The following is a 24,223-nucleotide window of genomic DNA, read 5'->3' on the forward strand; positions in this document are numbered from 1 at the left end:
GGAACATCAAGTATGGGGAACACTTTTGCCTCTCCTGTTGATCAATGAGTCCAGCCCGTTAAAGTATCCACTACGGACTCAGACTGGAAATGCTACAGGTTACAAGGATAACAATTCCAACATTGTGGTCCTGAACATACCTACCTTTGCCACGTAGCATTTTAAAGAGATCTAGGAAAAGAGCTCTACCAGCAGTATATATCAATATAAACACTATTAGATAGCTTATTAGCTACTCTATAATACGGTAGCAGTTGTTTAATATCTTATAGTAGTAGATTTGAGACTTATAGTTGATAGAAGTAATCTGGGGCCTGTACTCCGTACCAGCGCTAGGATTTATTATCCTTGTAACCTGTAGCTCCAGAACAACTCTATAGTGGCAGACCCTGTTCCACCGGTTGGACTTGTAATGGGGACCGTGAAAGTTTTATCTGTCAAGACCAGCAGAGATAGGGTTTCAAGCCCATCGTTCCTGAATCCTTCTGTTCCCCTGAGTTGCTTGGCCAGCCAATACTTGGAACGCCACGCTTATGAACTTTCTTTTTGTGTTGATTAGGAGCCCAACGTTTGGGGCACAGCGGACCAATCGTCGATTCTAGGGAGTTCCCGTCCCGTGCTTTTAAACCGATTACAACTGTTCCTCTTCCCCCTTCCTCTTCATCACACCGCAACATCAACATCTCGCAATTTGAAATAATGGCAGAGAGCAAAGGTGAACCTGCTCGCAATGCTGCCCTTCATTGCGGCACCTGCAACAAGGATTTCGTCACTCAAAAGGGTTTATACATGCATAACAGCAGCAAGCACCCATCCAACAAGGACAAGGCCAGGAAGAAGCCCAATGGTTCTGGAAACACAAAGTCAGGAAATAAGCATGATGGGACAACGGCTGAGGCTCAAAGCTTTAGTTGCACTTTTTGCGACAAGAGCTTCCGTCTTCAATCCGCGATGGAACAGCATCGAAGCATGAAGCATGTGTCTCCCGAAACTGTTGCCGAGCAGGCAAAGGTGGCTGCAGAAGTTCCAACCCAACCCGAAGTGGTGTCTACTTCGTCTGAAATGCGGAAAGACAAAGAGAATGGAGATGCTGGGGATGCTGCAGAGACGAAATCTTCGCGTGCCCTTCGTAAACGCATAGAGAAAAACCCCGATGCTTGCAAATTTTGCGGCCGGGGGCATTTCCACAGTCGATCTGCCATTAATGCACATCTTCGAAAGTATCACAGACAGAGCATCTCTTGCGACATCTGCGGTAAAAGGAACTTTGGCAATCAGGCTGACCTTACCAGCCATCGAAGAAGGATGCACAATATACCCTTTCCCTATGCTTGCGAAAGGTGCGACAAAACTTGCATGACCAAGCGCGCACTCGAGTGGCACAAACAGACTCACCATGAGTTTGTGCGCTATCCGATTTACGAGGTTGAGGGACAGTGCGAGGGTGTTGGTCCGTCGATGCCTGTCTGTCTGGATTATTCCATCGCCAGTGGGGTCAGCTTATTGGTCCATCCATTCTTCGATCGCACTTGCCAGCATCATGATTGCGATGAGTTTTACGAGAATAGCGAGGAACGACGACAACATGAGATCAGTGTCCACAATCGATGTCACAACTGTACGGGATACTTTAGTTCTGCAGCAGAGCTCAAGGAACATCAGTCAAAAACCATGATGATTACCGGAGAAGAGAGGACAGCAGGAGATCTTGGCCGTTTGGAAAGGTTCATAAGGCAGAAGGAGAAAGAAGCTGTGTCTGCTGAGTTAACTTCGCCAGAGATCTTCAAGGAAGAACAAACCGAAGATATCCCTAAGGACAAAGGCACAGAGACACAGCAGGATGCCGGAGAACCTTCAAAAGACCATCCCCTGCATTGCAGAGCTTGTAACAAGACCTTTGGCAGTACACGTGGCTTTAACGTGCATCAGCGCACAAATCACAATAAAAACACCTCCCAGAAGAATGAAAGGCTGGCCCGTCAAGACTTCGCCATGTCTTGCCACGTCTGCGGACAAAAGCGCTTCTGCACCCAAGATGCTCTCGACCAACATCAACGCCAAAAGCACCAAATGTACATCCCTACAAACAAGCCGGAGGAAGAAGGCGAGAGCGGCATATGGGAAGATTTAGACGATTTCGCATGCATTGGCGAGAAATTCGACTGCTACCGACAATTCCATACGGCATCTGAAATGATGCGGCACGTTGAATCAGGAAAGTGCGTCGCTTACAGCGGCGAGGAAATCGCGGCGGCGTTCATGGATGATTTGATGGATTACGACTACCGTAAGTTCTACAACCGCAAGAAGAAATGCTTCACATGTCCTGAGTGCAAGGGCGGCAGGTTCAAGGATCTGACTGCTCTGCTCCTGCACGCTGAAGGTGATTCTTGCAGTCTGGATACTTCGGAGGGTGATTTGCATGATGCTCTCGATGAGATTCCTACCGTATGCATGGGGGGAGAATACTTTGATTCCGACTCGGACGGCTTCTATAGGAATGGGGATCCTTGGGAGAATGGTTTCAGGGGCCATTCTCACTTTCAATATGAGTTTGACATTGAGGAAATGGAAAGCTACGGATATTACGGATAGATAATTTCGAGATTTGTTTCAATATCTCTTTTCAGATTGATCAACTTTACATATTACAAATACACTTTAATATACACATTGAGACATTACTATCAAAGACTTCAATAATAAAGTCTCCCCCATCATAACACAAGGTTGACGGTTTGTTTGACAATAGCTCTATGAGTACGGTGACTGAACAATCTTCAAGGTTGATCTTTTTGCAGACGGGTAGCAACGTTCCATATAGGTTGGTATAAAAATGCAGTCTACTAACAATGATCGTGATGATCAATGTCCTGTACGTGATAGCTCACAACTGTATGATGAGTGTGCAATTTCATCCAGAAACATAGGACACATAAATAGTTGAGAAGCACAAGATTCCAACACTTTGGTAACTGTTAGGTCTCATATTCTACGGACAAAAGCATTACTTGATGAGCAACGATCAAGTCAAACGCTTGTTCCAAAACAGTCTCGGCCGCTATGGGATCTGGACACGATCCCTCTGGTCACTGACAGGGCACCTATACCAAGTTGGACTCAAAGGAAATACTATGGCATCGACAAAAGACTTGGTACAGATAGCTATACAATGGAAGCAGGATGGTAGTCAGTTTATGATAGTCACATACTTACGCGGCTAGCTTTTCAAAAATTCAACTCGTGTATTTGAGATTCCAGGTAAATGTTCTGTGCAACAACATTACGATCATGGGAGATTCAAAGGGTTTTTCGAGGCTATAGGTGTAAACTTAGAACTGTATATCCCGTCCTTGCTTAGAAAGTTTCAAAGAACTGGAAGAACTGGAAGAACATAAAGCTGTCTGTAGCCCGGATCAAACCAAGACTCATTTGAAGATCAGTGCTGATATTATCAACAGCCTTATCTCTGCTCGGTTCCTAATCCTCCTCAGGTCCGGCTCTACTGGTAGTTTTACTGGTTTCTACTTAGTGAGGATAGCCACAAGAATGATGATAGTATCAAGGGAAGACCTGGCTCAAAAATGATAACATGATATCCTACTGATGAAAGAAAGCTAAGGAACGAGTGAGCATTATACCGACTGGATAGTTGTCCATGATCACAACGTCCTTGAGAGCTACGCCGCTCATGGGCCACTCTCCCTGGCCCATGAGCCCATAGATAGTTCATCAGACCTGCACACCTATCGCTGGTAGCCAGGTAGCGAAATGTTATACAATCGTCACGATCTAGAGCGTCCTCTTAGATATGTGCCTCCTCCTTGGCCTTTCCAGCTGGAAGGTCTGTCGCATGGACATCACGCACTACGATCGGACACTATTTAGATCTTGACAGTAACACATCCATGGGTGTCTACAAAAGTGTGCTCAGCAGGATTGGATACAATATCCTGCTATATAGACATTGAACACCGCGTCTGGCAATCACCTTAGTACCTTCATCAACATGCAACAAAGGCAAAGTCGTGACCTGACAACCTTTGAGACGTAAAGAACGCTGCATCGGGAATGCGGGCAATTTGTTTATTTGCTCAATTGCCCATAACCTCCGTATCAATTGTATGGTCTGCTTCTGTATGAGTTCATATGCGAGTCGTCAACTTCTCATCGTGCAGTGTAGTTCATATTGACGGTATGGTTAACGCCCACATTCACCATTATTAAGTCACGACTCCAGGCCCTGAGAAACTCATTGCATTCTTCCATGCTTGAGAATGGCAATAACCCAGAGAGTACAAGCGCGCGAACCTCCATTCAATGTAAGGCAACATTGCCATCTACTCAACACGTAGCCACAAGGCATGTGAATAATGAGACAGGCTGTGTAGTTGTTCAGATTCAAGACTCAAGTAATAAAGATCGCATTATTGAAGGCTGACGAGCACAGCATGCGGACAACCCAACCAATAGCCAAGACGCCAATCTGGGGAAGGTTCAAGATTGGGTACCTTTAGCCGACGACGGCCAAAAGAGACAACTGATTGCCCGACTTGGGAGTCGAGACCCATGTCAGAGTCGTATATTGGCTCGATAAAAGACTCAGCTGACTGAATATGCGGCACGGAAACGGGAATGGAAGTGTAATTGTTGCTGCAATCACTTAGTAGTAACAATTACATCGTCATTAACTCATATGCGCGTCCTGTCGACGCAAAGCAAGTTCTATGCATTAGCAGGCACTCAAGGCCGGCACTGCGCACAGCCAAACACTACACTTGGCTCTGCGCTTGCAAAGGCTTGTCGAGTGCTGAGCCAGTCACTGTGAGTATGTTCTGGAAGACACAGCCAAGTGACAGACAATGACATTGACATTGACAGGTGGGTTTCCCTTGACGGTGGACCCTTTGGACAACTCCGCCCACCCATCCGGGGCCGTCCATTTAAATCCCTGCCGCCCAGACTGCTAACTCGAATGTCGTCAGCAGCTGAACAATAAACGGACGTGTCGAAGGGCCGTCCCTGTTCATGATTGAGCGAGTTTCGGGTCATCTTAGATAAAGAGAGCCAGAGCCAGATCACATGCCACATTACATGCCAAGAGAGATCCATCTCAAACAATGTCTCACTTCAGGTCTCAATTAGCGCAAGTCTAAGAATCTTCAATGGAATCTTGAGAGGTCATCGCAAAACGGAAGCAATTCCGTGGTCACAAGTGCCGGTGGAGGCAGAGTAAACGCCGATCCTGTAAAACACCACGATTATGACGGAAATGAAGATGATGAGGGACACTCATTAATCAAGGCGGAACAAGAGCGTCAGATGTGTCGTGTAATGCCAATGACCGCCAGGGTATCATTAGAATCGAACCATGTTGACATGCGCCGTGACTGGGTGGTGGAGGGCAATTTGAGTGGAGGTCCGTCTTTGGCTGACAGTTATCCAACTCCGAGAGAATCGAACAACGGCCCGAACGCCACAAATGATTTGAGAACAAACCACCATTCCAATTTGCGACACAGTGCTTGGGAAACGAGGCTCCGGTCCATTTCGTCCTCTGTTTTGAAGTACGTAGCTGGACAGCAAACCATTGATTGCCCAAACATGCCGTAGCGCAATAACTTTAACTGATAAAAGTCACAGGGATTGCGGTCCGCCATAGCATGAAGATAGCCTTTTATAGAAGCCGGCGCGGAAGCTCACAAGGTGCCAGCCGCCATCATGCATGCTATTTAACGCTCGGCCTTGATCGAGATGACAGTCATGTCAACCGGGTAGACCTGCAGATGTCAATTGTAACCCTCAGGCGGTACTTGGAAGCGGACCTCCGAAACAGAATTGCTTTTGATGTTGCAGATTTCCATGTCGGAGATGTGTTGCAGGTGAATTTGGTCGATGTGGAACATCTTAGAACAAGATACCGGCGTCCAAGACCGTCCCCGCTAAAACCCCCAAGACCCAAGTCAAGCACAGGGCAAGCCAAGTCAATATCCTGGGAAAAGGGGCAAGCCTCTAATGGAGGTAATTTGCGTATCCACAGTATCAAGATGATGGTCTTGTTTGGACATGTAAAAGACAATAACTCCGATAAGGCTTGAGTCGAAGAAAGGAGGAGGGGAACCGGTTGCCAAGAGGTGAAAACACAGAGTTTGATTGCAGATAGTGTAAGTGGGCTTTGGCAGGCTGTTGCGGTGCAACATTCATTGTTGACATTGTGGTTCATGCGGATTGCCTTCGTATGTGTCGTTCTGCAGTCGACCCAGAACCTGTGTTCCCTTCCCCAGTAGAGCACAACCCGCTGTTAGCTAGCTATACCTTGAATGCCAAGTTTGCAGGATGAGGTGCGTCTCTAAGCGATCCGTTTAGCTTGTAGCTCGTATATTCTGTGGTACCTGAACCGTGCTTCACAGGAAATTGAGTCTTTCTTAGAGAAGCATGGAGCAGGCAAAGACCCAGGGAATCCCAGAAGATCGAGAAGCTTAGAGGACTTGCAAGGCAACAGATGGCGCGATGCGCTTCAGCCGAGGTTTAGTGAGACTCCGGGATAAACATGCCTGGGGAAGGGCACTGGCTCATTGTTTAGGGGTCCAGTGTAGTAGCTCAAGGCATTCCTCAGGGGATGGTCTCACCGAGGGTTTCCGAGTTCCGACACAAAATGGGATACTGAAAGTTGATGATAACTTCATGTTTGATCGCTTCGCGAATCAGCGAATTCGCACAGTGTTTTCAGGTTCCAAGAGCACTGGCAACCCACAGTCGTGACCGTGACCGTCTCTTTCTGGCAGCGTGGAGCGTCAACGTGGAGTGTGGAATTGAATTGCTTGCTGGCAAGAAGGCCAAGAAACGAGGGAAAAGGGCACCCCCCACACGTCGTCATTTCGCACTCCGTTATTAGCCCCGTTGTCGAATCAAAAGAGGATTGGACGGGGCGTCTGGGCGTTCAACGGACAACGGGCCACCAGTTAGCACTTAACCAGGGCCAGGGGACGTTCAAGGTACTCACTGACTTCCTCTGTAACTGTAGTCAGTGTTTGTAGTATTGTGTTGTATCAAATAACAAGACGAGAAGAGATGCGATAAGTTGAAATCGAAAGAAGTGAAAAACAAAAACAAATGCCAGACTTGCTTCTCTTCGGAACAATCAATCCGGTTACAGGTGGCAGCAGTAGGTATGTCTCTAATTAACATCCCGAGATCGCAGAAAGTTCTAGGATCATTCAACCTTAGAACCGGCAGGTACGTTGCAGGCACCCTGCACTGTAGATTGTGTTCTGCCAAACGAGATACTTTGGTGGGAAGTACTCACTTTTTAGCCTGACCAGGCTCTCACCTAAATCCCCTCTGTAATCCCACCAAATCGTATGCCGTGAATCAACCAGTACTTTTTACTAAGTACTCGATTTACCCGCAAGCCTCGATAGCGCCTGGCACCTGCCATCTGGAGCACCAAAAAGTCCAAATCTAACTCACTCACTGGCCTGTGCCCACTGTCCTTGTCCACTCCCCACGGAACGACGTGACTTCCTCATTTGATTGATGGATGAGGCCTAGGCTTGCTTCGCTCCTTCTCCTTTCCCGCTCGCTCGGCCCTGGTTTTTTTCTCCCCCCATCCTAACGACCTAACCCAACCTATCCCGTCACGCCCTGACCAAGTCGACGACTCGTTCATCATCTTAACCACCACCTTTTCCCTTCCGCTCTGGTTCTTTTCCCCTTCTTACCTTTACGGTACCTCTTTCCATTATCCAACTCTCCTCTCGATAATCCCGTCTGCACTGCAGCGGCTTTGGTCTCGAAAGCGTCTTCCCGGTCCGTCGTATCATCCCGTCTCGTCTCGTCACCGACTTCTTGCGATTTTATTCCTCGCACTTTTTCCGTCCCTCCGAGACCCTCGCGTCGTTTATTCCCGACTAGAAGCGGCCCGTGGCGAGTAATCCTTGCGCTTCTTCCCCAACAAAGCGGCAACAGACATTACATTTACGAAGCTTAAATCAATTTCTTGTCTTGGGTGAGTCGAATTTGTCGACGCACAGGATCACGGGCGATATGTAAACGTGTTGCGACGACGAGGGGCTTTGCGAGATTTTGGTGGTGCTTTTTTGATGGATCCTTGTCTTAGGTGGCCGATGCTGCGCATCTTGACGTCGGCCACGGCGGCAAATTTCCTCCACCATCTCCTATTGTCGCCCTTCTTTGTGACATTGTCGTCGCTCTACGCTGCATTCTCCCGTCGCAAACTGTCGTCACCCGGTATCACAGTTACAACAAGCTAACCAGGCATTTTTCTGGATAGATCCCTCCAGTGCGAAATTTCAGATACCCCGAGCCGAATTTACTCTATCCCGGTTTTCCCCATCCGAACCCGAAGATCATACAATATGTCCTACTACGACAACCCTCAGTCTCAGTGGTCGTCCTCGACCCAGAACAACTGGGAGCACCAGGGCTCGACTACTCCGGTCCGCGCAGGTACGCCGGGGGGTAAAATACCTCGAAATGGAAGTTTTATTAACCCTCCTGCTCGTTCAGGCGCCAGTGGCCCTCAGCCTCAGGATGACTACGCCTTCTCTTATCAATTTGATGGTATGTCAAACCGCCCTGCGGAATGGTTTGCTGAAATCGATCGTTACTTCAATTTCTTTGCTTGTAACGATGTGATTTGCATCCTCAATCCCAGACAAAACTTAAACTCGACAGACAGTGTTGACAAAAGCTGACTAGAAATTGCAGAGGTCGACCGAGCTTACGAGAACTTGCAGAAGTCTGGCAAGGGTTATGGAATGGGTGGCCGCCGTGAGTCTATGATCCAGCGTTCTTTCAATGTCGCCCGAGGCCCCGACACAGTCGGGCGTCCCAGTATGGCGAAACGTTGGAATCAACAATACTAACAACGCTCATCAATAGACTCCCGTGGTTCCCATCACACCCCCGGCTCCCGTCCTCACTCGGTGAACAACTTTGATGATGCCCGCGGCTCTCAGGGACCCAACCTTCAAAACTTCTACGCTAATCAGCGTCACCAACCTTCACGAGGCTCCAACGAGGCAGAGCAGGTCATGCAGGCTAAGAGACGGATGGCAGCTCAACGGGAGCGTGAGCTTCGAAACCTGCACACAGAGCAGCAATATCAGCGAAGTAGGCCTCCCTCTACTGTGTAGCACATTCAACTATCGCAAAGAAACAAGATGGCAAATAGAGAAAAATAATGTGGCCATAGGCGGCCGAAAATGTCGTTGGCCCAGACACCGCTCGTGTTTCTTCCCTTTCAAAAACCTTTTGCACCACATGTAATATTGTCGAGTTTGTTGAGCATGGGCTAACAGCTTTTCTACGTAGCCGTCCTTTCTGAGGTGCCCCTTCCGCCCAACAAGCACATGTCCGAGGAGGAGACGCGAGACTTGATTGCCCGTCAGCGAAGTGCCCTTTATGGTGAGGGACCTTTTGCTGAGAAGGCTGGGTATGTCGATGAGACTGGAAACGTTCGCACTGGTGCCCCTGTTCCCAGTGGACCCTCAAGCCTCCGTGGCCCTTCGCCCCTTGCCTTTGACAATGTCGGTCGTGCTCCTCCCACTGGTGAAGCTGGTACTCCTGTCTCTTCTGGTGACGCTCACGGACCCCCTACCGAACCAAACTCGCGCCCTCACAGCACTGTCAGCCCCCAGGCTGCGGGTCCTACAAACAAGGTCTTTGACAACGCTCAGAGCCGCACTAGTACATCCAGCCCAACGGGAGGCTCTCCTTCCCGAGACCTCAACCCTGGTTCCAAGGCTAACCAGGCCGGCGCTTCGGTAGCCCCTATCGGAACTCGACCTTCTGGTACACCTACGAACACCTCGTCTAAGCGATCAACCACTCCCCTCGCCTCTCCTGGCGGCTGGGGACGCGGCAACGGCGTTTGGGGTCAGTCATCTGGCCTGGGTGCTCCTGCTAGTGTCTGGGGTTAAAATAATCCAGACAATGATGATGAGGAGTAGCAACATGATTTGGGATTCGAACGTTGCATTGGGAACGGCGCAGAGGTACACGCATTGCGGTCAGGATTGGGGACTGGTCTTTGGCAACTCTTTTTATGAGTTGAAGACGGCGCGAACATTAAAGGATACTCAGGTCTGGCGAGAATTGAGTGATGCGGTCAAGATCAAAGGTGTTGAAGGAACGGCATCAACTATGGAGTTGACATTGTTTTTCTCTTTTATGCGGTTGGAGGATACGACCTGGTGATATGGGAGTTGCATTTGAACATCACAGAGGCGTCAACAGTTCGTCTCTTTATGCTTTGAGGGCAGGAAAAGAGTTTTCGGGTATGAAAATGATGGACAGGACGGATTTTGTTTCGGCTGTCTGGGCGACAGGCTTCGGAGCTTGACGATTCTGGGAGCGACAACTATATACCCAACAGGGCGGTTCTTACGGCGTTTACTCTGCTTACGACGACCGATCAGCCTGCGAAATCGACTACGGCATGTGTTAGCATCATCTGAGCGGCGCGTTCGGAGTACTTCACGATGGAGGCATCTGATTTGTCGGCGTGCATTCCATGGCTATGGAAATGACAGGAAGGGTATTTATGAGGGATCGTTTACAACACACGGTTCGGCGATTGACAAGGAGTGTCTTTATATACGACGAAAACGCAACAAAACGATAAAAAAAAGCACAAAAAGGGCATCTTTCGGGGTTCAGGGTGGATAAAGGTTAGGGTGTATTCTCTTTCATGTCTCTCGTTTCTACCGGTTTACGGGGGGTTGGCTTCGGTTTGGGTCTGGTTATAGGGAACGTTTCTTTAAAATATTGTTTTCGCAAGGGAATGGAGAAATTGTTTTCTGACTTTGGGGTACGGCTATAGGTGGTGATGTAGGGACAGTTAATTGTCAATATGACTGGTGATAAGGGTAATACAAGTTTATTACGGAGTTGAAGTTCATGTGTCAATTGAGGTCGTAGACATGCACGAAGTGAGACATCCGCACAGACATGTGAAGTCGAGAGTGTCCTCAAGTTCTTTACAACTTGAACAATGAAGCTACAGAGGAGCTAAGAAGATTCTCGAACTATAGATCGTAACTAGTTAACCTTATCTCGCGTTTATCTCCCGCTGCAAAGAGCAGTGTTACTCAAAAATGACGAAGGAGCCAACAGAATTGCATGTGCGCGTCATGGGAATGTCTCATCCCTCACCAAAACCCCCACCTTGAAGCTCATCTCGGGGCTGTTTCTCCCCCCCAATTTCAGTTTTCGGGGTCCCGACGTGGGGCAATCAAGAGTCTCAGCAGAAGTTCACATTCATCGACTTGCAGCAATTGAGGGGGAATGAATGACGGGTACACTACGTGACGCGACTCCTTTTTGTTTATGTTTTGGTACTTATAGCTGTTACCCCTCCTGAGACATCTTTCTGCAGTTCAATCATTGTTTGTTTCTTTGTAGTTCAATTATAACAGCGTTGACCATGCCTTCTTTTGACGAGAACAAAGCTTACGTCGAGCAAGAAGAGACCTTCTTCGACGACGGAAGAGAAATTGAGCTTTTGCATTATATCTATGGAAGAGACGATATCGATGAGCTGCGTGATTCGCCGGAGCGTGTGCTTCAGGCCATTGATGAGTTTGGTCGCACCAAGAAGTATCTCATGAACGTTGGTGAGGATAAGGGCAAGATTGTAACAGATCTTATCGCTGAAGTGAAGCCCAAAGTCATGGTATACCTACTTCCTCCCTACCTGGATTAGAGAGAAATGCTGACGGGTGTAGGTTGAACTTGGTGGCTATGTAGGCTACTCAACCCTCCTCTTCGCCAACGCCGTCCGCAAAGCAGGAGGATCCCACTACTACTCCCTCGAACGCAACCCCGAATTCGCAGCAGTGATAACATCCCTCCTCGACCTCTCCGGCCTATCCTCAATCGCCCGCGTAATCGTCGGCCCCAGCGACGCCGGCCTAGCCCGTCTTCACAAGAACAAGACCATCAGCAAGATCGACCTAATGTTCCTAGACCACTACAAGCCCGCCTACACAACCGACCTGAAACTTTGCGAGCGTCTTGGTCTTGTTGGACCGGGCAGCGTTCTTGCGGCGGATAACGTCATCAAGCCTGGAAACCCGCCTTATTTGGCGTATGTGAGGAGCAGTGTGGCTGAGAAGAAGGCTGCTGCGAAGAAGGGCAGTAATGGTGATGCGGAGAAGTTTGCAGATAGGACGGCGAAGCAGTATCTTAAGCGCGAGGGTGAGGAGAAGCTTAATGATGAGGAGGGTGATCCGTGTTTGGTGTATGAGAGTAAATTGGTCAACAGCTTTGAGCCAACTGGTGTTCCTGTAAGTTCCATCCCTCACCCCATTGAACGTTACTAACAACTCAGGATGCCGTTGAGATTACACGGTGTACAGGCCGCGAAGATTAACTTTACCTTGTATAAAGCCAATTGAACAACGCTTCTTCTGCCACTCTCAATTACTCTACTGCCCCTCCTCTGCAGTGAACTGCCCCTCAACACCACGCGATGCCCCTCACAAGACGCTTGTGTTCCTCGCTTCATCATCCAATAAGAGCCACGCCCGGTTAGCTCAATCGGTAGAGCGTGAGACTCTTACGAGTACGCGATCTCAAGGTTGCGGGTTCGACCCCCGCATCGGGCTGTTCCTATATTAAAACGATTGCAAACATCGTGGCACTTCTTTTTTTTATGTTTTGCTGAATGGTGATGTACTGTTGTGGTTGTCAGTTGTAGGAAGCCTTCATTTGCCCGGCAGCGTGGTGCGTTTGGTGGTTCACTCAAGCTATCGACTTGTCCTTGTAACATCCATGTATAGCGAATGACTCAATCGAAAGACCTTCTTGCTGTCAAGAACAATTCTCAACTCATATAAATCTTCATCAATTGCCAGTGTTACTATAGTGCGTCACCTTCGTCCATACCAGCATACTCTCAGCTAATGACAGATGCTCTAACATCCAGCCAACCAACCTATTATGATCTTCGCATCCTCAATCGTGAAGGACAATTTCTCTTCAACCCAATAGCTTCAGGACCACCCGTTTATCAGTACATCAAGAGTCTTGCTCTCGGACTCGCGCAAGAGACTTTGTTGGTCCAAAACCACTTCCATCTCGTCATGCATCTCGCCATCATCGGATTGGGCCACATAACTCGTGTAACGGCTAAAGTGCCAATCGAGGCGCCCCGTCGTTTTCATCTCGATGTATGAATAGACGTCGCTATGGAGCGGCTCGGACACACAAACACAAGTGATCATACGTGTTGAAAGGGTTGTAGGGACCAATAGGCCTTTGAGAACACCGAACCAAATCTTGCCTGAACAGACCTCCATCGGGGCTTCTAGATGATCTGGTCGGACCTGCCCAACGGACCGTTGACTGCCATCGATATAGGTCAGGAGAAGGCCCACGATTCCGTTCCCCAGGAACGCTGCCCAACTCCGGCAGGCATTGACAGTCCTGACACCATGAAGGGGGGCGGATGTACGAAAGTAGTTGTAATTATAGTTGTGCAACAGTGGCATGTCATTTGGGATCGGGAGCAAGATGTCGATTTGGCCCGTCCAAGTGGTGATCTCTCCATAGCCTAACCACACCTGAAGATCGGTGGTCTTCTCAAAAGCTACCCAGGTCTTGCAATGTTCAGCCCTGGAATAAAACATTCGCGTTTGACCCACTGGCGGGAAGCTTACGAGTTTCTCGTAAGTGAACTTCTTTGATGCTTTGCTTTGAGACTTGCGCCAGAAGCTTCTTGTGTCAATACCGAGAACGTAACTGCGATGCTTGTTTGTGCGGAGCTAGAATAGATCATGGTCAGCTAAAGGCCTCCAAGGGACAGGCGGGTGTCAGAGGAATTGCTCAAGTAACGTACTATCAATGTTTCGAGTGGTCTAGCGTTTTCGCCATGCTTTGCTGTACGGAGCCAGAGCTCCAACACTCGCTCGCCGTGATCAATGGGAACGTAGATTCCTGAGTACCCGTGTTGACCAAACTCGTCAACATGGGAAGCGCGCAGATCGTGCAGCTTGACTATACCGCGAAGCGCTCCTTCAACAATATAGAAGTAATAGCCACAGGTATCTGGAGCGTTCCAGTCTATCGCCTGGATTGCTTCGTAGTAGTTGAGCTTCCGATCATAGCCATCACAAATAGCGGGAGGCTGCGGAAACGTGTCTAGATTCCTGGGGAATGTAGCCCAGCGTCTAAGATCCCATCTAGGCGAATCATCCTCAGTCTTGGTGATATCAAGGCCACGCAGTTTGATGCCCTGGTGATGTGAGATAAGGAAACAAATTTGGGTAAGAACGTACTCACATCACTATTCAACCGAAGACAGAAAGGCGCCATCTGGCGACGGCAGCATATGACCCAGTGAAGACCTGATCCACGGTGTGTGGAAGGAGACGCATCGGAATCTTTGATCACAATTCGTCGTATTCCGCGATAGTCCTCAGCAAAATAGATACTGAAAGTCGAGCCGGCGTAGTCGTCGGGAGAGAAGAGCACCTCGTCACTCAGATATTCCTGGAAACGAGATACAGATGCAATGTACCGGAATCCTTCAATCTCGACATAACGTACCCACAATGGGTAATTGCCATCGAGGGGAATCATCGTAGATCTTGCCGGATCACCATCATCGAGGGGAGTTGTCGCGGAGCTTTTGTTACGTCGTTCTTTCTCAAGCCATAAATCTCGAATGATCTGGGTGGCTCGTTCTTGCGTACAATAGCTAGCAATGGTCTGGCATATTTCGGGTGGTAGCCGGCTTTTCAGAGCATGTTCGAGGTCTTGAGCAATTGAATTCCGCAGCCACCGATCGCGCTGGCTTGTCATAGATTTGGGAGGTTGAATGAAATCGGATATAGAACCGGTGATCTTATACACCCTCTCGAGGCTTGGGTTGATTCGTATACTGTGATTGTTCCAAATTTTGAACTCGTGGCCGACGACCTCGACGCACTTTACATGGAATGTTCTCTCCCCACCTCGCCTGGGTTCGATTTTCGGTACCGTGTATTCACCCTCCCAGCGGAACGGGAGTCGCCTACCGACAGACTCAACTGCGAGTAGTTAGCCAAGGATTCTCGGAAAGGAAAGCAGGTGCAGAGAGCTCAAGGGGCGAGATTAGCTGGACACTTCATCTCAGCTTAGCCTGGCAGCTAAGTCATGTTCCCTTCAGTATCCTCAGCTTCAGAGGACAACTTCTCTATTGCCGAGTAGTCTGGATAGCTTACATATGCAAACAGGGTCGCCAGGCTCGAAGTAGAACCTGCATAGACCACAGGTAGGGTAAAATAATGGGATCTCCTCTTCTTCATCTTCTTCCGAATCGTCATCGGAATTATCAGAGTTGTCGAAGGTCCCCCCCATCTGGTTAACCATGTCGCGAAGGATCTCGTCTGTAGAGGCGTGGGCGAGTGGATGGTCAGAGAGGTCTTGAGAATCCTCATCCATTAAGCCGTCGTCAGATGAATCATCTGATACGCTACCTTCAGAATCAGTGTCGTCATCCTGAGGCAAGTCTTCTGCAGGAGAGGTCTGTCGCGAATCCTCCTCGGGAGTGTCTTCGTAGTGAGCAGCCGAGTCCATATTGGAATGCGATGTCATCGTTGTCTCACGCATGAAGAAAGAAGTGGACGAGAAGGTAAACAGAGAGAAGGTTCAAAAGAAAAAAAGAAAAAAACACAGTTGCTACCTATGGCAGGGTGCAATGCAGTAGTGGTCCGGTCTTGCCTTCCGTGACAGCTGTCTGCCACTGTCACTGTCACTGTCACTGCCAGGGAAGGCAATCAGCTATCGTAAATAATAACAAAGGAAGGTGCCCCTAAAAGATGATAACTCCTTAGGATATTAGAACAATTAGCCCCTAAAAGCATAAGAGACGAAATAGTTGTTCCGCCTCTTATCGATGCAACAAATCTGCACTCACCCGCTTGTTGAGCAGATACCATATTACGACCTATCATTAATGATGGGCTCACTCAAATGGCTACCTAACTCGTTATATTAGTTCGGTGTCTTTCTCGTTGAAATTGAACGGACTTCCTTTGTTTGCTCCCCAAACTGGCCACCGTCATGCCCAGCTTCATGTAGCTTTCCCCTTCAAGCATGGGGTCAACTAGCGATGTCGACGGAGACGAAAGGCCCTTGCCAAATAACAACCTATCAAGAAAGAATGAACACTCAGATCAATGCATTGATCTCGCGGCTTGTTCTTGGAAAGGATGCGCGAGGTATTTGCAACAGCTGTTGAGACCGTTACACATGCTTTCTTATAATCGACATATCATTCCAAGAAAGCCGTGTCAGCTAATCAGCCATTTGCGAGGCGACAAAGTATCTCTTTGGAGTCTGAGATACCGTGGCGCCATTCATGTAGGGTGGTGTGTTAATGCGATGGAACTGGTAGATGGGTGAAGTCGAGGTGAATGACTCTCGCGCGCAATCATACCTGCACACGGGACGAACACTTAACGGATCGAGGCCAGGAACATAGCTATTACATTTATTCTTGGTAAGTTGGATATGTAAGAGCTGCTGTCCTGATACGACATTTGGCATTTGAGGCTCAGCTGAGAGTCAATGCTGGTATAGGCGAAGGCGACAAACTGTAGGAACAGTAGCAATTGATGGAGATCTATATGAGTTGAGAACTGTCCTTGACATTATACCTTTGTGACAAGAGCCCCAAATTGAGAACTATTCGAGCTCAGGCGTAATATGGGATTGGAAGATTATCTTAAGACTTAAGAATAGGACATCCTCAGCATGCGGCTCAAATGATAGACGATCACATTCCGCTTGCATCGAAGCTTTACCATTCGCGTTACCCTGCACCATTCGCCCCCATTCCAAACCCCTACTAGCGCCCCCGAACCCCCTGGAGTTTCATCTCAACACCACGTCTCATCTTTTTTCTGCGACTACAACAATTAACAAAGACGATTTGATCTGTATATACTGCATCTATTCGCGTATCATCATTGACTGGAATTGTATACACCCATTCTTACTACTTGTTCTTGAAGATCCGGCTCGGCCCGCAAGCCATTCCCTCTCATCCTATACCCACTGTTACATCTCATATCAGCTCAGACATGCTCTCATCATTCACAACAAAACTCGCTCTCAAAAAGGCCGGCATACCGAGCGACATACTCTCATTCCCCACAGAGAAGCGCGAACCTAACAAACTTCGCAAAAACCCGCCTGATCCATCTGAACAAGATGACTCGAGCTGGGGCTCGTGGATGTCTGTCCGCTCTCTACCTCTGACCATGCAGCCATGGCTAACGCCTCCTCCCGCTGCTGTATCCGTCGGTCGCTTACCAGGTATTGGCGATAAAGCTCCCCTGGATAAGACTGGCAAGTTGAGGCTTGGGAGAAGGACGTTGCTTGTGTTTTTACGGTGTGTTGGTTGTGCATGTAAGTTACTATCACGCGACTGTGGAGGAACCTTTTGTTAATGAGATACAGTTGCTCAAAAAACATTTATTAATCTACGTACAATGGCAAACCGCTACGGCGACGCACTAACGTGCATAGCTGTCTCTCACGCCTCAGAACAAGCAACAAAGAAGTGGGTAGATCTTCTCGGCGGCGCATGGAGCGTGCGCGTAATAGTCGACGAAGAGCGAGCGCTCTACGCAGCATGGGGCTTGGGCACGAGTAGTATGTGGTACGTTCTGAATCCATCGACGCAAGTGCAGAGTTGGAAAGAGACGGGGTGGTTGGGTGAGAAGGTAGCCGGTGCGATACAGGGGAAAACGCAGAAGCCGAAACCGAAACCGGTTGCGACTGTGAATCCTGTTGAAGAGGAGGAAGAGGATGAGGGTCCTTTGACGACGATGGGGAACAAGTGGCAGGAGGCGGGTGCTTTTGCGATAGATGGGACAGGGACGGTTATTTGGGGTGGGAAGGCTGCGAGGGCGGATGATGTTATGGAACTTGAAGATGGTGCGAGAATCTTATTAGCCTAGCTGACACACAATATAGCGTCAATATGAACTTTTGGATAACAATAAGTTATGGGGAGACGATTGGCTTCCGATCTTCTACTTCGTTTTCCCACTCTCGACCCCCTTGAGCCTCCAGTACCGACCCTAGATCTCCAGGGGGCACAGTTTGCTGCTGGTGAGATATAAAACAAGAACCATACCAAACCAGCCACTCTAGGCGGCCTCGCCATTCGATACGATGCCAGTTCAGTCCATCTTCGGACGAATTTCCACCATAAACCGTCTTGCCAGCCGACGGTATCAATCTTATCGCGTCAACGACAAACCCGTAAGAGAGCTGCCTAACCCCTAGCCACATGTCCCCAGCGGGATCAGCCGACAGGGAGGGAAGGAGATAATCGAGCCGTATCTGCCCCACCGCCTCACGATGTCCATCGGAATAGATGAACAGAAGCCCAACAATTCCGGTTGAGCCAGGTGCCCAGGCCTGACATGGCACCACCCTAACCACGTCCTCCAACTTGGCCATCGTATAGAAATACTGATTCCCCACTCCGGACGAGGACAAGACGGCAGCGGGACCTACCAGTAGGGCGCAAGGGTCGTTCTTGTCATGCCGTCTGTCTTCGGTGACGAAAGCTAGATGGTCGACACAGCCTCCGAGACAGCTATACCAGAATTTAGCATTTGTTGATGAAGGAAATGAGGTGAGGCGATCGAGTGTTACAGGCAATCGGGTATCGTTGGGGTGCGTTCCCAAGACGAAAACGCGCCCTTTATTTGTCCGTAGCTATCACGTTCATCAGTAACTCCGAGTTAGGACTTTGACCGTTTCGAAACGTACCATGGGAATATCTCGACAAGAATGAGGCTTCTTCCGACGTCTCCAGACCTCAAATACTCGCTCGTCGTCTTGCACGGGGAAGTATAGCCATACGGCGTGTGGTCGATCACCGCCACCTTCGTTGTAGTACGTAGATACTTCATCCCGACCTTCGCCCTGAACGTGGCAACGCAGGTCAACGAGATCCCCGTCAATCATACATGCTGAGTAGGCAGTGATTCCAGGTCTACCGCAATCCATGAGCTTGAAGTGAGGCGTCCCATGAGCCCTGGCATCCAAGTCGACGAACCATATGGGGCCTGTTGGTGGTATCGACCATCTGATGGGCGGCCTGCCGACTGCCTGCGGCGATTCGACTAATTGTAAGTCCCGAATCTTGAGACCCTGTGTACGTTAGACCTATGCCCTAAGCAGTGGGATTCCAATACTTACATCGGTGATTCCTCTCAGAAAAGAGCGTCTTTCACTGGCCCTAAAGCAAGACCACCAGACCCCGGGGCATTCTTTTATCGGCGAAGGCAGACGGGTCTCATCCAAGTATAAGGTCCCTACGCCTAGATGGTTGGATAAATAAGTGACCTTACCGAGACTACCATCACTTCGTGCTAGTACACGTTCAAAATCGGGAAGTTGCTTATTCGAGAGATATGACATGTACTTGAGGCCCTCGAACGCCACGCCAATGCCCCAGATAGGTTGGCGAAGATCCACCACAAAATGGACACAACCGCTATTTGCATCGATGACTTGTTGGGGGATTCTTTGTTTGTCGAGTAGGCTTCTTACACCAAGCCTTGCTTGTTGTTGAAGGTCAATCTTGTTAATATTCTTGGGAGTTTTCGAGCCTAGACCTTTGAGTAGAAACAATCGTCTTCGAAGAAGATCAGAGGATGGGGGTTTGAAATCGTAACGGACAAGGCCCCAGGGGCGTCTCTTAAAAGTCTCAGACCATTCATGGCAACAAGCCAGGTGTGCTATCGGAATAGCTTCCCTCGAGCGTTTCCATCTGCGAGGTGGAACGCTCTGTGGATCTTGTGGGTTGAAAACCCATGGTTGGTACTCAAATATGATCGTTGTGGGTGTATCAGGCGCACGTACTGGTGGTATATGAGTCAGCGGACAGGAACAGAAACGATGGGTAGTATCAAGTCTACAAAAACGAACCTTCTGATATATGGACAGGTCTGATGGCTTTGTCCCCAGCCTCGAGCTCAAAGAGGCAAAAGCAGCAGTATGGCAGCAAACGGAATGACTGTGAGGTATCCATTGATGGGTGGTCATTCACTTGGAGTGACGGTCGCATTGAATAAAGGGTAGGTATCTCACCTTGTTTAAGTATCCGTCCGTATGCTATCCGAGTGCGTGGTATGTCCATCGTGCAACACTGCAAGGACATGGATGTCGGATTGAAGATGCAATTGCTTCATCAAGTTCGTTGCATTTGGATGACTCCTCGCAAGACAGATCACCTGAGCAACAAAAAGGATAATTTGTCTTTCCAAGCTACGCATTTGGGTTTGGAGGGAACAAACCATTGCAGCTTTCCAGTCAATAGCGTTCGCTCTCACTTAAGAACAAACGTTGAATCTCAGGCATCCATGAAAGGTTGTAGCAATATATTTTGACAAATCGCTTTTGCAGTGACAAGCCGCAGGATGCAATCTATGATTCCTATATTCCATCTTTGCGGCGATCGAGCTCGGTCGCTTCATGCCTGGCTGCATTGTTGCACCGAAGTAGAGCCTGGTCTGCAGACGGTAATGCGAAGGACCGCTTGGTCAAGAAATGGACAAAGGAAAACAAACAGCGGCAGCCGTCGCGGCAAAATGCATCTATCGCATTTGTTCGCGTCTCAGATCAAACGTATGCGCTTGACGAGCAAACAGGCAAGCATCCGATGGAAGTGTCGGATAATACTCGTCACATCGTAAAGCAGCAAACTAATTGCTAAGAAGATGATCGGGGATGAATCGGCTACGAGCATATGGATGTTGGTCGTAGGTCAAGGCAAGAAGCCTTCGTGGTAGCGTTGACTCTATATTGTTGAGATACTACCTATGGAAGGAGCGAGAGCAGTGTCAGCCAGCCTCTTACCAAAAATACCAGCCAAGGCCTAGGGCAATTGAGTTTTTAGCATCCGCATTGGATGGCTGAATACTTTCTACAGCAGCCCGCCAATAGTTTACAAGCCACGTCTCGTCAGCCTGAAGTCAGCTTTTCAGCCCATTCAAGTTAAGGCAGAGCGTTTTACTGGCTGTTGCTGACAAGTGACAACACACTGTGAGAATGAAGCGCGGGGATGCCTGAACGGGTATCCGCTCTACCTAAAAGGACCTCGAAAAAGGTGTGGTTGTACCTGTCGCGGTACGATTTGTTTAAAGGTGGGTGTGTCATCAATAGATACCTCAAAAGAAAACAAAAACACGAGCTGAAAAGACATGGCGAAACCACGAGGAAACACATGTAACATGGTGGTCGGTAGAAAAAGAAGTGTGGCTTGAGGCTGGTGGATGATCTCCCGAGACGAGACCTTGGAGGGAGGCAAAGATCTTGGCCAGTCCAGTGAATGGATGAGCATAAATTGAGATGATACTGAGTGGCCAGGAATAGACACGGGGGGGATCGTATTTCCAGACGAAGACGGGACGTGATACGATGCACGGAGACTACCTAGACCACTATTTTGATCGATCGTCATGAGTAAGAGTAATATGTAGGCACAGTACAGTAAAGTTACGGGAAGGTAAGCTAAGAACACGTGCAAGGAACAAACTTAGTTGAACTCTATACTGTATGTACACCCTCAGAAAATGATGAGGCTGATGTTGATCAATGTTCCTGAGATTCCAAGCAAGAAAAAAGGGATACATACTCCTTTGACTCCCGTCAAAAGGGAGGACCTAGAGGTATGACAATGGCGCGGAATTCTAGAAATGATAGAGTAAGAGGCTGGGAATGGGTGAGACATTTTCAAGGAGAATTAATTATATGTCGTTAGGACTTGCTCTCACGAAATTACTAAACAAAGATACGAACGAGAAGAGATGAAGCATCACGAGACCTTGGACTTTTCTGTCCTACCAGAATCTTGATTGTCTCGGCTTGTCGAATTTGGGTATTAGACATGAATGGGCTGGGCTGATCAGGCGCTAGACTAGACTCTGGCAAGATTGATTAATTCGAGATCTGTGCATATCTTGTTCGATTCAGATTATTGCAGAATTTCAATAGTTTGGTAGAGTATCGTACTATAGCATGACGAGAGGTTGAGTTGAAGCCGTTGAGGCACGAAACCTCCAAAACTTTAGCAAGCCCAAGCATCATCATTACCCCTGTTGCGGCAGCTACGGATACATCACATAACATCTTGTTCAATGCGCTGGCATCGGCATGGAAGGGGAAGCACACGGGCCGTTAGTGGGCTTTTGGTGCATCAATTCCCTTTTTGTTGATTCAGCATATGCATGTTGTAGGTATTTCGCCTCCCAATTTGATCGTAAGGATCGTATACGAGTAGAGTTGGATTGATGGGAAATGGATTGTTAATCGGACAAATATTTGTGTTGGCTTTCCATCGTGGAGATGGAAAAACTGTGGATATTTGCTTCAGGTTGAGATGATACATAACAAACGACGTTGATCCCAAGTGTAATTACAACTCTAGTAAATAGGAGAGACGCCCGTTCGATCATCATCATAATGAGAAATGCATCATGAAAGGGAGAGAGGCCCTTTCTATTTACATCTCCTCCACACACACATCACAGATTAGTTTAGCTCAGATTAGTCGCAGTTAGTTGAGCATGTACTTTTAGTATCTGCATGTCTTCCCCACAGAGCCGGTCACTTTTGAGGCTGCATCTCAGCAGAGCATTGCATTGCAGGTGAAAGAAAAGAAAAAGCGCCGAACTCGCACGGATATGTCCGGGCTTCTGAGCCATCTCTCACGCTGTATTAGGCCTGTTGTACAGCGCTGCAGAATTACCTGGCTTATTCTTGCCGACCTGACGTGCCGTACCACCTTGATCGTGATACCGATTGCGTCTATCCATAGAAATTACATACGTCCAGAAATAAATACCATCAAACAAAGGGGTCCTGAGTTTGAGGGGAATTAGAGGACCGACCCCTCGAAATCCAGAACCCGCCCTCTCAGGAACGGAGAGGTTTTGATGGTTGGGTACGAGTAAGCCAAGTACAACATCACGTCACATGACGCAAAAAACGACTTGATGGCCTCGTACCGACACAACAACAGCCTGGCCTAAGCATGGATGGATGGATGGATCGTAAGCGGCCAGGAGTCAATCCAGCCGGGGCAGAGATCCAGGGCCAGGACAGGTGGGTACAACGTCAGGGGGGGTTAGCAGAATCAGGGTCCCTGCCCGGGCCATCGTGCTCCCCTGTAGATACTGACACAGCGCTAGACTAGCCGGACCAGGAGTGACCTTGACTGACCAACCTTGAGGGCAGCTCCAGCTCAGTGCTGGAGCAGCTGTATCCGTTAAATCGATGATGAATGGAGTTTGTCGACAGCTTGGGTTGTACAGCGTATCGTCAATGGACAACTGTTTATGTGATGTGATGTGATCTTGGTCAGGTAATCTCAGGTGCAGAGCGTTTACCTCTTCTAATCTCAAAGCCAAGAGCCCCGAACAGTCAGCAATTAAAGCAAATCGCACGGTATATCGAAATAGCATCCGATTGAATTATTCCATCCAATCCATCTCTCGACATAACCAGGGAAGGACAGGGCTATTTCACTGTAATTCCATTTCAAAACCTAAGGCGCTGGACGATGTCGTTGGTGGCTAGGTGGATAAGCTACCTATGACAGTACAGTGGCAGAGTGGACAAACCCCCCTCTGAACCAACTCCTATTCTGGCCCCATACCATTCTTCGCTTGTTTTGTCCAGCCTCTGGGCTATTGCTTGCTAGACGTTCAATACCAATTCTATTGTATCCCTCTGGTCATGTCTCCCAAAACATTGACCCTTTGATGGTCTTTGCTTTGAACCTACCCGGGGCTTGTCTCTGCTGAGGCTGTCCAATATCCCCGCTTTCACTACCGGCACAAAGGCCCATTCGCTGCAGCGGACGGTGAGGTGTTGGGGCTAATTGAGGTTCGTCTATCAAACACTGTGCTATACCGTCACTGCGATCATCGTCAAGAGCATCGTGAAGCAGCATCAGCGATCAAAACTTAGCGTAGAATGGCCATACGCCTTTGGCTTTAAATATACGATAAAGGCTTAGGTGAGCTCTAAGAACGTCCCCGTTGGGACTGCAGGTGAGCTTATTCTTTTCGGAGGTGTGCACTATTTACAGGTGCACATAACGCCGACACTAGGTACAGTGCGACAATAAGATTCACACCCCGCAGTCAGCCTCCCCGGGCCCATGGAGAGGCAGGTACAGTGGAGG

The 24,223-nt window shown here is 48.7% G+C and overlaps 7 protein-coding genes and 1 non-coding gene across 8 annotated transcripts; 5 read left to right on the forward strand and 3 right to left on the reverse strand.

The window, feature by feature from the left end:
- Positions 1-699: 699 nt before the first annotated feature.
- Positions 700-2,595, forward strand: B0J16DRAFT_365852 (uncharacterized protein; the record flags this gene model as incomplete). The annotated part of the gene is made up of 1 exon (XM_046130060.1): positions 700-2,595. One exon carries the CDS (start codon positions 700-702, stop codon positions 2,593-2,595), a length of 1,896 nt encoding a protein of 631 aa, XP_045988171.1.
- A 1,812-nt stretch (positions 2,596-4,407) lies between these two features.
- B0J16DRAFT_326106 (uncharacterized protein) lies at positions 4,408-5,608 on the reverse strand. The gene has a single exon (XM_046125967.1). It carries the CDS (start codon positions 5,110-5,112, stop codon positions 4,744-4,746), a length of 369 nt encoding a protein of 122 aa, XP_045988172.1. The 5' UTR covers positions 5,113-5,608; the 3' UTR covers positions 4,408-4,743.
- Positions 5,609-8,378: 2,770 nt separating this feature from the next.
- B0J16DRAFT_376999 (uncharacterized protein) lies at positions 8,379-9,944 on the forward strand (the record flags this gene model as incomplete). Its single annotated transcript, XM_046130810.1, has 5 exons — positions 8,379-8,469; positions 8,530-8,583; positions 8,731-8,856; positions 8,905-9,135; positions 9,337-9,944. The coding sequence occupies 5 exons, from the start codon at positions 8,379-8,381 to the stop codon at positions 9,942-9,944; spliced, it is 1,110 nt and encodes a 369-aa protein (XP_045988173.1).
- Positions 9,945-11,233: 1,289 nt separating this feature from the next.
- Positions 11,234-12,585, forward strand: B0J16DRAFT_1469 (S-adenosyl-L-methionine-dependent methyltransferase). The gene is made up of 3 exons (XM_046121982.1): positions 11,234-11,698; positions 11,751-12,311; positions 12,356-12,585. The coding sequence occupies exons 1-3, from the start codon at positions 11,450-11,452 to the stop codon at positions 12,395-12,397; spliced, it is 852 nt and encodes a 283-aa protein (XP_045988174.1). The 5' UTR covers positions 11,234-11,449; the 3' UTR covers positions 12,398-12,585.
- B0J16DRAFT_t4 lies at positions 12,550-12,632 on the forward strand. The gene has a single exon. It is a non-coding gene; the product is annotated as a tRNA-Lys (tRNA).
- Positions 12,633-13,019: 387 nt separating this feature from the next.
- B0J16DRAFT_390475 (uncharacterized protein) lies at positions 13,020-15,585 on the reverse strand (the record flags this gene model as incomplete). The annotated part of the gene is made up of 4 exons (XM_046131887.1): positions 13,020-13,790; positions 13,865-14,260; positions 14,308-15,056; positions 15,231-15,585. The coding sequence occupies 4 exons, from the start codon at positions 15,583-15,585 to the stop codon at positions 13,020-13,022; spliced, it is 2,271 nt and encodes a 756-aa protein (XP_045988175.1).
- Positions 15,586-17,093: 1,508 nt separating this feature from the next.
- On the forward strand, positions 17,094-17,975 carry B0J16DRAFT_377002 (uncharacterized protein; the record flags this gene model as incomplete). Its single annotated transcript, XM_046130811.1, has 2 exons — positions 17,094-17,421; positions 17,542-17,975. The coding sequence occupies 2 exons, from the start codon at positions 17,094-17,096 to the stop codon at positions 17,973-17,975; spliced, it is 762 nt and encodes a 253-aa protein (XP_045988176.1).
- A 46-nt stretch (positions 17,976-18,021) lies between these two features.
- On the reverse strand, positions 18,022-20,065 carry B0J16DRAFT_377003 (uncharacterized protein; the record flags this gene model as incomplete). Its single annotated transcript, XM_046130812.1, has 4 exons — positions 18,022-18,744; positions 18,799-19,182; positions 19,231-19,895; positions 19,963-20,065. The coding sequence occupies 4 exons, from the start codon at positions 20,063-20,065 to the stop codon at positions 18,022-18,024; spliced, it is 1,875 nt and encodes a 624-aa protein (XP_045988177.1).
- Positions 20,066-24,223: the final 4,158 nt, after the last annotated feature.

Source organism: Fusarium flagelliforme, assembly GCF_020744385.1.
Source record: "Fusarium flagelliforme strain FIESC 12 MPI-CAGE-AA-0113 chromosome Unknown B0J16scaffold_1, whole genome shotgun sequence".
NCBI classification, from domain to species: domain Eukaryota; kingdom Fungi; phylum Ascomycota; class Sordariomycetes; order Hypocreales; family Nectriaceae; genus Fusarium; species Fusarium flagelliforme.

What these genes read in the sequence shown, in the direction of transcription:
- B0J16DRAFT_326106 (XM_046125967.1), bottom strand. Translation starts at nt 5,112, where the DNA reads ATGGATCTCTCTTGGCATGTAATGTGGCATGTGATCTGGCTCTGGCTC.
- B0J16DRAFT_1469 (XM_046121982.1), top strand. Translation starts at nt 11,450, where the DNA reads ATGCCTTCTTTTGACGAGAACAAAGCTTACGTCGAGCAAGAAGAGACC. An exon ending in AAGTGAAGCCCAAAGTCATG is followed by an intron (nt 11,699 to 11,750) that starts GTATACCTACTT and finishes TGACGGGTGTAG; the next exon opens with GTTGAACTTGGTGGCTATGT. An exon ending in TTGAGCCAACTGGTGTTCCT is followed by an intron (nt 12,312 to 12,355) that starts GTAAGTTCCATC and finishes CTAACAACTCAG; the next exon opens with GATGCCGTTGAGATTACACG.